Source organism: Dipodomys ordii, unplaced genomic scaffold (assembly GCF_000151885.1).
Source record: "Dipodomys ordii isolate 6190 unplaced genomic scaffold, Dord_2.0 Scaffold59, whole genome shotgun sequence".
NCBI lineage: Eukaryota > Metazoa > Chordata > Mammalia > Rodentia > Heteromyidae > Dipodomys > Dipodomys ordii.
The window spans coordinates 1,447,645-1,460,722 of NW_012267275.1; the positions used below are offsets into that span (position 1 = coordinate 1,447,645).

A 13,078-nucleotide genomic window follows, 5' to 3' on the forward strand; every position below is an offset into this window, starting at 1 on the left:
CACCTAGAAAGACCCTAGGGAACACTCAGAGGCTGAAAGTCCCATGACACTTACCCAGATGCAGCTCCAGTAGAATCAGTCTGGCAGAGTGTCCTGCCAATCAGTCACAGGCCAGCTAAGGCAAGCTATGCCCAGTCTTGTAAGAAGTCAGAAGGGATCAATTCTCTACAATCATGTCGGTTTCACAACATTTCTATTTTTTTCTTTCTTTCACCCTGAGGGAATGTCCTCACACACAGCCAAAATTTATATGAACTATTTTTAGTAAACAGTAAACCACACATTTTTTATTTTTGTCTTTACCACTATGCTGGCATCTTTCAGCTTTATTGTTCCCAGATTTCTATCCTCTGTCTTTTCATCTGGCTATTCCTTGTCCTTTTCTTTACCATGTTTTCTATCTTTCTGAGAATTTTGTCTATGTAATGTTTTGTGTGCTGTATCAAAGTCACAGGAAGTATAAATAAGTTGTTTATGAATAGAAGTAGAACAGGAAAAAAATGGAAGGAAGAATATTTCTTCCAATGACTTTTTGTCCTAATTGATTAAAATTGTTAACAATAGTTTCCAAATTAATAATAGTGTGGGGCACTGGTGGCTCACGCCTGTAATCCTAGCTACTCAGGAGGCTGAGATCTGACGATTGCTGTTCAAGCCAGCAGGGGAAGAAAAGTCTATGAGACTCTTATCTCCAATAAACCACCAGAAAACTGGAAGTGGCACCATGGCTAAAGTTGTAGAGCACTAGCTTTGAGCAGAAGAGCTGGGGGATAGTGCCCAGCCCCAGAGTTCAAGCCCCACAACCGACAAAAAAAAAAAACCTAATTAATAATAGCCTTCAAAATTCTATAATGCCTAATGAGAATAGATAGTATTATATTACATTTTAAAGTATACTCTGACAAAATTGAAATATCTCTCTAGAAACTATAGAAATTATTTATAGAACAATTCTATAAAATAAGTCAGACATATTTACAAATGTTATTATATAAGAACTGACCAGAATATAACTATAAAATATGAATTAATCAATAAGAACAGATTAATAAATCAGAGACTCAAGACTTTTCAAATATCTACCATTCATAGGTTATAATAATATAAAAACATACCCATGTATAAGTCAGACATATTTAAGTATAAGGCCCAACAATGACAACTCTTATGAGCTGAATTGTCAAATATTATATTTTCTTTTAAATATACGAACAAAAACAGTATGAAAAAAACTACTGGTTATAATTTAGGTAAAATTATGTCTACTTTACCTGCTTTTAATTTATTAATATCACTCATAAAAGGAATCTATTATAAAAACAATCAATTTTTTTTCTTGTTTATAGTTAATCGACTTAGTCATCAGTAAAAAAAAATATTAAATGGCTATGTACCACAGTACTCAAAACAGCTTGTTACTGGTACAAGAACAGGCCTCCTCAGGCCTGTTCATTAGATTCTAAGACTCAGAAATGAACCCGTAGACCTACAGCCACCTAATCTTTGACAAGGGAGCAAAAAAAAATAGGATGGAAGAAAGACAGCCTCTTCAATAAATGGTACTGGCAGAATTGGCTAAACATGTATATAAAGCTAAAGTTAGATCCTTATATATCACCCTGCACAAGAATCAACTCCAAATGGATAAAAGACCTCAAGGCAAAAGCAGATATCTTGAAAATATTACACAAAGTAACAGGAGAAACACTAGGGCTCCTTGGCACAGGTCGAAATTTTCTTAATAAAGATCCAGAAACACAACAAATCAAAGAATGGCTGGATATATGGGATTGCATTAAACTGCAGAGCTTCTGCACAGCAAAGGACATAGCTAGCAAAATATATTGTAACCCAACAGACTGGGCGAACTTCACCACCCATACAGCAGACAAGGGTCTCATATCTAAAATATAGTAAGAGCTCAAGAAATTAAATTCCCCCAAAATAAGCCCCCAAAGAAACAACCACCCCATTAAAAAGTAGGCTTAAAGACCTTAAGAGAGACCTCTCTGATGAGGAAATGTGAATAGCCAAGAGACACATGAAGAATTGCTCAACATCTCTGGCCATAAAAGAAATGCAAATCAAAACATTGAGATTCCACCGTACACCAGTTAGAATGTCCATAATCAAGATATCTAACAAGAACAGATGCTGGTGTGGATGCAAGGAAAGGTGAATACTACTATATTGTTTGTGGAAGTGTGAACTTGTTCAACCACTCTGGAAAGCAGTGTGGAGGTTCCTCAAAAAACTACACATACACTCCCCTATGACCCAGCAATCCCACTTCTGGGAATCTACCCAAATGTTCACAAACAAGGCCACACTAAACCCACCACCCACCAGTATGACCATGTTCATCGCAGCATTATTTACCATAGCCAAGATATGGAACCAACCCACGCCCCTTGGTAGATGAATGGATCAAGAAAATGTGCTACATATACTTCCATCAGAAAGAATGACACAGCCCATTTGTTGAGAAATGGAAAGACTTGGAAAAAATTATATAAAGTGAAGTAAGTCAGACCCAAAGAAATATAGGTCCCATGGTTCCCCTCATTTGTAATAATTAGTATATGTATAGGATAATTTTATCAGATGAGCAGAAAAGCTATGTGCATATGACCAATAAGATGATGCTAAGTGAAATGAACCTCTAGATATGGACACAAGTAGTCTTTCTTTGTTGTTGTTTTAAGATGTTATGTGATTTTTTTGGTTTCCTTTGTATGTTCTTCCCCCTATGGTATATTTCCTGTTGTCACTGTACTTGATTTTGGTACCCTGCATCTTGTATATACATTTATCTAATTCAGGGACGGGAAGGGGAATAACACAAAGCTGAAACAAGGACACAGGATGACCCATTGCAACAAGGATACCCTCAAGTCAGTATATTGGTAATGAACTTTACAACTTTGGGAGGGTCAGGGGAAGAGCTGGGGAGGTAGGGGAGGGAAGGGATAGTGGGAGAACAACAAGGGAAGGGGTAGCAATGCTCAAAATGTTCTCATTGCCTTACTATGTAACTGTAACTCCTCTGTACAACATTTTTTACAATTAAAAAAATAAGAAAAATGGCTATGCATTTGCAAAGCAAGCTTACTGCTATCATTTGCATTTTTACTCAAAAGATAAAAGCATATTATACCAAGAAAAAAGCTAATAGTTAAGCAAGCTCAAAAAAAGACTTCATTAAATTAAATATATAGTCTGAATATCCTTTACTAATTTGTGGTCAGTACACAATGAAATATTCAAATGATTTTTAAGGTACAGACTACAGCACTATTGGTCAGAGAACTGTGAATGTTTCAAAGGTACTTGAAAAACAACCTTTGGTTATTTTTGTTTGAATTTCCCACCATCACCTCAATCAAACAGGTCATAAAACAATTTCACCAACTCTTGCCCTTAATTGATTTCTCCTCTAGCTCTCTCCTTCTGGTAATGATACTTTCCTTGTCCTAGACATTTATACCACAGCTCACTATGGCCTCCTCCCTTTCCACATCTAATCTATTTATCATCAAGGAATGTGTGCTCTTCATGAGTCTATTTGTTTTCATATGCTCTCCATTCCCGTTGCCACCACTGTAATTTGTAACCTGCTGAGCCTATTCCCTCTGCCTTTTCGTTCCTTCCTTTATGCATTTATTTACTAGATAGCCCTTATTCAACATATTTTAATGACTTGTTCAAGGAAATTACTAATTTTCTGTAAGCAAGTATGGATAGTGCTGTGGGTTTGGCCCTAATTCTTTTCTCATTTGACACAATCACATATTGATAGCAGCTTCAAAGGGAATTTACCTACTAACAGAAGAGTGAGAAAACGTATTCTTTTCTTTGTTTTCTAAACTTTGATAAGAAATACATTAGTTACTATGAGCTCTTATTCATTGCTGTCTTCAGTTTGCAAATAGTGTTGAAGCTTATTCCATGCCCAATAAATATTTGAAAATTGGATGGAAATGTACTGTAAAGTATACATGTGTGAATACATACACATATATTTATTAGAGATGAGAGTGTCACTATGTAGTCCAGGAAGGTCTAAAAGTGCACTAAGTCAGCCTAAGCTGGACTTGAACTTACATTTTTACTGCTTCTGGGTTCCAAGTGCTGGAATTACAGGCATGTATCACTCTGCCCAGCATAAAATCTCTTATTGATATAGACAAATTTATTGGAATCCAAACCCACAGAGGTAAGGTTCCACACAGTAAAGTTCTGTCATAAGAAACAACTGGTCAGACAAATGCTAAATAAATAAGATGACTTATAAGATCAAATGAGTATGATAAAGAAGAAAATATTTTCTTTCTAATAAAATTGTCAGCAAATTCTAGCTAGGGAGTAGAAGACCAAGTGTAGAAATAAACTAAATTCTTCAATGAGCTTTTTAATGTCCTTTGGAAGGAGGTACTCTGAATTTCTAAGATATTAGAACTAAGATTAACCTTAAAAGGTTGTAGCCTCAATAAAACAAAAGAAGAGAGGACAGAAGGAGGGCACACAGGCAGGCAGGCAGGCAGGGAGGCAGGGAGGCAGGGAGGGAGGAAGGAAGAGAGGGGAAGGAAAAAAATAAAGGCTATTTCCAGAGTAACCACTAGACTTGGCTTAACCTTGACTTTTTGGAACAAATCACCCCAAACTTGGTGAATAAAACATATCCATTTATCATCTGAGTTTTTGTGGTTCACAAAAAAATGTAAACACAGCTTAGCTGCTCCACCTACACCTTCATAGACTCCAGGTATACTTATGGGTTGGTTGTAGTTCATTCTTTCTCTGTCCCATTACATCCAACTTTCCTTCCTGTCTTCCTGTTTAAATGATTTAACATTTCAAATATTAGTTGAAAACCCACTGCTGTACTGATTTAGTCTGTCTGTCTGTCTGTCTATGTATGTATGTATGTATATATGTATGTGTTTATGTATGTATGTATGTATCTATCTATATATCCATCTATATCTATCATCTCTATTTCTCTACCTAATCTCCTAATTGTTCTCTTTTCTGTACCTTAACAAATCTATAAAATTGTTATAAAAGTGAAGTTCAATTGAACTTTACATATTAATGATAGTGATATTTGATAGTAGTTTATTACCCTAGGATTTGAACTATTCTTCAAACCATTTCCTTCAAATATGTACACACATCAACAACTCTAATTACTTAATGACTAACAATCTCTTATCATTGATTATAATAAAGTAATTTAGGTTCCAAGCCTGCACTTATTTTCTAGTAATTATGACCACATCAAGCTCACGGCTGTTTATTAGTCCTAACTAGATATTTTTGTTGTCACCCAAAATGGTTGGGAGCTGTTAAAGTCAAAATAAGAAAACAATAACAAATGCTACTCTTTTCTCACCTAGAGACTCAAGCACAAACTTGATAGGCTGAAAATAATGCTATCCTTACACTAACCAGAGCCCACTTGCTTTTGGAAGTACTTAACTCTTCACCTTTTTCCTTTAGTAGGTGAGCCAATCTGTGTACCTCTTCAGATCCAGTTCAGCCTCACTCCTTGCATTATTCTTTCTCTTTTGCCTGGGAAGTCTATCTTACCCATTTTCCTAGCATCCAAATTCTACCTAGCACACAAGGTTCAGCTACAATCTATTCACTAAAAATTATTTTTTCTAAAGACTCTAGGCCACTGAACAGCCTTGACTACCAACATATCAAAGGGCTTGTGCTCAGAGATGAATATCCTCTGAAAATTTCTGTATGGCTATTCACTGTGTCTCTTACACGTTGTCTTACCTTCAGCAGCAACCATCTATATTAGCCCTGCATTTTCCCACCTAGTCATCTTACTGACTTTGTTGGTACGTATTTTATAGAACTTAACACATTTAGGCATTGGATTAGAAACACATTCAACAATATATTTAATTCCAAAATAGGATTCTAAATTTCCCTGATACTTTTACCTTAACCCACCACATCTTTTATCAAACACATACCTGCAGAGACTCGAGGACAGTCAGGCAGCATGGACTCCACAGATGTGTCTAACGGCTCTGAGCTAGAAACCCAATTACAGCAGTTCTGCAATGTAACACGGAACATATTGTTGGAACATAATTTAAACCAAAAAAAGGTAAACTTATACCATGAAATAAATTATTGAAATTGTATTTATTTTCTTGATGCTTTATTTGTGGTAGATAAGTAGTCAAGATTATTGTAAAATTTACCTTTTACAAATCAGCAGATCATCTGCTGATATCAAAAAAGCATGGGAATGTGGCTCACTGGTAGAGTGCTTGCCTAGGATGCATAAAACCCTGGGTTCCATTCCTTTGTACCATATTAACAGAAAAAAGCTGGAAGTGGTGCTGTGGCTCAAATGGTAGAATGCTAGCCTTGAGTAAAAGAAGCTCAGAGACAGTGTCCAGGGGGAGTTAAACCCCAGGATGGGCAAAAATAAATAAATAAGATAAAATAAAAAAATAGAAATCACCTAACCTGTGAATAATGATGTAATATATTTCCAAGAAATGTTAGATGGCTAAGAAAGAAACAAATATAAGGATTATAATTAAAGAAAAATTTAAAAGATGTCTTCTAAACTTTTGAAGTAAATATTAATATGAATATGTAAAAGAATAGCCAATTTCTGACCTTTATTCTTTGTCTATGAGATACCAGAAGAAATAAACTTTGCATTTTCTCTTCAAAACCTGGCCTCTTTGAATTTTTACTTTGACCTGCTCTGGTAAAGGTTGCATCAAAACAGTAATACATAAATACAACATAATTATAGCAGTGTGTCTGAGGATGGAAAGCTTTCAACATTAAAGATCAGTCTCTAAGGTAATGATTATCTGCAACTCAGTCAAATAAAAGTACTCTATATTTCTTTTATACATTTTAAGTTTACATTTGAATCTGGTTTATAAGACTTTTTAAAAATTCCCAACACACACACACACACACACACACACACACACACACACACACACAATGAGTTTCCAGACAGATTTCATTTTAAAAGAAATCATCCCATCAATCATGTTGGAAAAATTGGTGATTGCTATTCTGGTAAACAAGCATGTATTGTGTATTTTTAGATGCTTGCTGCCCTGGTTGTGCACCATGGAATCCGTCCTCACTGTGGAAAGATCCTTGACTGGTAGATCAAGTGTCTTATTGTATTTCCTTAATTCATTCTGTCTGGAAGAAGATGTCAGCTGTGTTGCAGTGAGGAGAGAATTTCAAAGGCCCCAGTCCCCACCAATAAACGCTGAGGAATGGCTTTTGAATAGATTTGTCAAGGCAACCCTACTGTTCTGGGACCAGAGAGAGCAGGAATAATATAAAGGAAGGGTTGCTGTATGAGATTAGAAAGTGAAGTTCACAAAGCATGGCAGATTTTTGTAAGAAACAGTGGATCAATGAAACTATTGAACTGTGCAGGAAAAAAACCCCACAAAAACAAACACAACATCTAGTAGTGTCCTTAAATGTGTTCTCTATTTTTATATTTAAAATGGAAATACTTTTCATGTATTACAAAGCTTGATGGTTTTAGAATGGATACATATTCTATAATGTGCACTCCTAATCTTAATTAGCAGTTGAATGCAAATGTAAGCAAGTAGAAATTATAAAGAAAATAGGATTTTAGAAGATATTTCATACATTTGAAATAAGTTAAATTAATATTGCCATTGACAGAATACCACATCAGAGAATTCTAGATAATGTAGAAGATTAGCACACAATTAGCTAGCTTTTATATACAATATAACACTAGCTTGTAAGAAATAAGTATTCTCCAAAGCAGTGTCAAGATATGTAAATGGATGATTTGTTTTATCATTCATCACAGTCTCTAATAAATTCAAAAATCATGACTTCTATAGGTACTAAAAATAGGTTCCCAATGATACAGGGAGATAGCTTCAATGAAGAATGACTTTCTCTTTTTCTCTCTTTTTCTTAAACAATTCAGTCTTTTCAATGACAGCAATTAGCACTACCAACAGACAGGCAGCGATTAGGTATATATTTTAATTATTATTCATCATACTGCTATCTCCAAATCTGATGAAAGTTGGCTATTACCCAGGTGATATGTCAGTCTGAATACTGCTCACCTATGTAAAATTATGTTTTACAGGATTTTCTAGTATTAATAAAAGTGATGACACATTATAATACGTGAGTGCAAAATCATTTTTCTAAGTCATTATTGGTTTTGAAAAGCTGAACAAAATGAACTTTTGTCTATTTTTTTACAGATCATCTTTAATTCAAACAAAATACAGGTTAACGTTTTATGATTCTGAAATTTTAGTTCTTATCAAGGCTTGAGTTTAAGCCTTTGATCTCTCACAAAAAGTGAGACAGAGGTTAAGCCACCTATTTTTAAAGTGAATATGCCCAAATGTTCTACAGAAAGGCAAAGTATCTGTGTAGAATGGTAAAAATTCTAAACTTTCCAAGTTTGAACTTTTATATGGATATCTATGTGCATGTGATATTTTCACACTACTGGGATAAGTACACAGAAAACAGGGAAGATCAGCTAAACAAAGCTTATAATAGGATAGAGTGAAATAAAAGGCACAAAACTGGAAAATAAAAGCCTGTAAAGAAATATGTACAACTATTACCAACGAATTCAATGTTTAAATCCCATCTTATTACATCTTTCTCCCTATCCTAAAATGGGTTTCTATAATTTAAAAACCAAATAAAAATATAGGCAACAGACTGTTTCTTAATGTTGTTTTTTCAATATAAAAGATTTCTTGCTCTGAGATGGTGATTCTCCCTATTTCTGTAGTTCTAAATTTTCCTCTTTATAATTTGAAACATTTTGGAACTGCAAGTGTTTCTAGGCCATAGTGGAAAGGGACCACTTTTGAACCAAGGGCTGACAGTACTTCAGAGTAGAAATGAAATGGAATGAGATTTTTAAAAAGAATGTTAGAATTTAGCATAGTATGCTTAAAGAGAAAAGTAGGTGGTAATTATTTCTGCTTCAGGTATTAGAGAAGCTTGCTATGCTTGTTGAGTCTATTTCTTGTGCCTGACTTGTACCAATCATTGTTTTAAAGCCTAATCTTCATATAAAAGGCTTTTGTTCTCAGACAAATAGCACTACCATCTACCCGTTTCATTTGTAGGGCCTGCACATCCAGCTAAGAGGGGACAGGAAGATTCATGATCCATTGGGAGAACTATACTACTGGCTTCTTGGAAAGTTCCAGACTCTGGGGGTATATCAGGAGTAAGCCATGCAAGTCAGCTTTGACAGTGGTGGAATCTTTTCATGAGAAGCTCTGAGGAGATAGCTGCCTTCAACTAACTTCTTACCTCTCTTCAACACTTATGCTTAGTGTTTTAGCTGGGAGTAGGATTCAGGAAAGTAGATAGAACTGGAGATCATCATACTGAGCCAGATAAGCAAAGTTCAAAAAGCCAATTACTATGTTTTCATTCACTTATTTGCCTACTCTAGACTTTATAAAAGATGTGTGTGTGTGTGTGTGTGTGTTCCTCTACTAGAGGTTGAGGAGAGGAAAACAGTGTATGTTAGGGGGTTGGGTATCATTTCTATAGAGAGAAATGGAGATGGTGAGATTAAGGGTAAATGAGGGTGAATATGGTTAAGTGCTTTATAGATAGATAGACAGACAGACAGACAGACAAACAGACAGACAGACAGACTGATAGACAGATAGATAGATAAATAGATAGATAGATAGATAGATAGATAGATAGATAGATAGATAGATAGATAGATAGATAGATAGATAGATGGATCTATGAAAACTAATGATGAAGCCTGTTGAGAGAGGATCTGGGTGCTGGTGGCTTACACCTGTAATCATAGCTACTTAGAAGCCTAAAGTCTGAGGACTGAGGTTCAAAGGTAGCCTTGGCAGGTAAGTCTCCAATGAATAACTATACCAAAAAAAGTCGAAAGTGAAACTGTGGCTCAAGTGTTAGAGCACTAACCTTGATCAAAAAAAAATCAGAGACAGCACTCAGGCCCTGAGATCAAGCCCTGGGGGTAGCATGTGTGTGCAGGTGCGTGTGCACGTGCACACACACACACACAAACACACATACACACAACACAACACCCCCCCCCCAAAAAAAACCCCACCACAACAAGACAGGAGGAGGTAGATAAAGGATAATGAGAGGAGGGGTGATGCTGACGGGGACACTGTATGTATGTATGTATGGAAATGTTACAATAATCCTCCTTGTACAATTAATGTACGTTAATAATTTTTTTAAAAATTATGAGTAGCAGAGTGGTGTTAGCTCACACCTTTAATCCTAGCTACTCAGGAGACTAAGTCCCAGGCAGACAAGTCCCTCAGACTCTTACCTCCAATTAATCATCAGAGTGGAGTTGTGGCTCTAAATAGTACAGTGCCTTGAGCAAAGGAATTCAGGGAGTGCCAGGGCCTGAATTCAAGCCCCATGACCAAGGAAAACAAAATTAAGAGTAATTTATGAATATATTTAAAATCTTTCTTTTGATAAATTGAGTCTTATTATAGATAATAGCTTTTATAGTAAATAGATAATATTTAATAATAAATGCTTAACATGAGTAACTTTATTACATTAAGCCAAACATACAAAAAAATCCTATTTTAGTACGGTTTTTAGTAGTACTGTTTTAGTGGCAATTTGTACCACAGTATTACTTACAAACTTAAAGAAGATTTCAGTAAAACAGTAAAGTTAATCAAGAGGATAATAATCTTGAGACTTTTGCTACTATCAAAGTTTTATTTTTGCAGATAACATTCTAGCTTAGCTAAGTATTTTAGGGCTAGTGGCATTTTAAAATATTAATTATCTTGTTGATTCTTTTATGGGTAGGTATTGGGGTTTAAACTTAAGTGCTAACACTTGAACCATACCCTCAGCATGTTTTTTAATTATAATCCTTCAATTAATTAATTAGTTAATTTTTGATGGATTCAACTATTTCCTTTTTCATTCCTTTGGATGAAAAATGTAGTGTAATATGTCCTTTTTTGAAGGAACTAACTCAGCTTTAATTAGAAATATTTATAAAGCAAACGTAAATCAATTTTGCTGTACTTAGCCCCTAGAGTGAGAATTTCATGAAGAACTTCTATTGAAAATAGAGTGAACCATAATTATTTAGTTTGGACCAGGTATGTGTAGGGAAAAAGCTAATATTAATCATTTTTTTGTGGGGGAACTGTACCAAGTTACTTATTTCAAGAATAACCAACATTTTTTTTAAAAAATTAATTTTATTCATTTAGTTTTGTTTACGTTGTTCCAAGGAATCAAATCTAAGGACTGATATGTGCTAGGCAAGCACTTTATCAATAAGCCAAATTCCTAGCCCTGATTTATTAATCTTACTACTTACGATGCTGGCAGCTGTAGATCTATACATTTGAACACAGAAATAGCATTAAAATATTATATGAGAGGCAGGCTCCAGTGCTCACATCTGTAATCCCAGCTACTGAAGAGGCTGAGAACCACAGAATCACAATTTAAAATCAGACAGTGAAGAAAGTCTGTTAGATTCCAATAAAATAACCAGCAAAAAGCTGGGTTGTAAGCATAACTAAATTAAGAAAAGCACCAGATGAGCAAAAAATCCAAACAAGTGTTCAAACTCTAAGTTCAAAACTGGGTCAACTCCTCAAAAAGTATACATTACTTACTCAGTTTTTGTCTATCTTTATATATTTCAATATTTCTAAAACCTCAGCACATAAGAGCAAGAACTGACAACTGGGACTACATCAAATTTAAAAGCTTCTGTAAACAATTACCAGAATAAAAAATCTCCAGAACACAAGAAAATCTTTGCCTATTGAATACATAATATCTATTTAACACCTAATATTTATTTAATATCTACTTATTAGATAAAAATGAATATACAGAACTTACAAAGAACTCAAAATATTAAACAATAAAACAACAAATAATCCAATTAATAAATAGGGCAAGTGAACTAAATAGACATTTCTCAGAACCACAAATGACTAAGAAAGGCATGAAGAAAATGGTTCAACATCCTTAGCTATGAATGAAATGCAAATCAAAACAACTACAAAATACTATCTCACCTCAGTCACAAAGGCAGTCATCAAGAAAACAAACAATGATATTCTGGCCAGGATGTGGCATAGGAAAGGAAGCCTTAGATATTGTTTGTAGGAATGCAAACTTGTGTTAAAACTATGGAAGTCAGTATGGAGGTTCCTCAAAGAACTAAAAAATGGAACTACCATATGATCCAGTTATACCATGCTTGGGCTTATAGGCATATTGCCAGAGAAATGTAATTCAACATTCAAGAGAGATATCTGTATACTCATGTTTACAGTATCACTATTTACAATTGCCAAAATATGGAACAAATGACTGTACAAAGGAATATGGCGCGCGCGCACACACACACACACACACACACACACACACATATAAAATGGATTATTATACAGGCAAAGAATGAAACTATGTCAGAAAAATAGATGGAAATGGAGATTAGTATGTTATGCAAGATATGCCAAGGTTAGAAAAACAAATATTGCACATGTTTGCTTGCATTATCAATCTAGACCTAAAAAAATCAGTATGATACGGTTGTAAAAAGGGGATTGTTGTAGGGTGGGGAGACAACAATGGGTGGTAAGTAGAGAAAGGAGAAGGTGAAGGGAGATTAATATTATTGGTGTACATTATATTTTATAGGAATATACCATAATGAAACCCACCAAAAACTCTTAAAAAGGAGAAGGGAAAAGAAAGGTGGGTTAAAAAAATAATATAGAGGGGGTGAATTTGATCAAAGTATATCATATATATGTAAGTTAAATATCAAAGTGAAACTTCTTTGTACAATTAAATTATGCTAATACCAACAATAAAGTTATTTAGTGGAAATAAAACATAGGTGAGAAACAGATTAATTTTTTTCTTCAAAAGTTGAGATTTTTAAGAACATGACGCTAGTTGGGCACCGGTGGCTCATGCCTATAATCCCAGCTACTCAGGATGCTGAGATCTGAGGATT

General features: G+C 34.8%; 1 protein-coding gene across 6 annotated transcripts in view; it reads right to left on the reverse strand.

Moving 5' to 3' along the window:
* Positions 1 to 13,078, reverse strand: part of Fam172a (family with sequence similarity 172, member A) — a 333,594-nt gene that overhangs the window by 66,765 nt on the left and 253,751 nt on the right. For all 6 annotated transcript variants that reach the window (XM_013022091.1, XM_013022088.1, XM_013022086.1 and 3 more), the window contains one exon: positions 5,994 to 6,078. In XM_013022091.1, the coding sequence (XP_012877545.1) occupies positions 5,994 to 6,078 (85 nt within the window). The remainder of the gene's footprint in view (positions 1 to 5,993; positions 6,079 to 13,078) is intronic.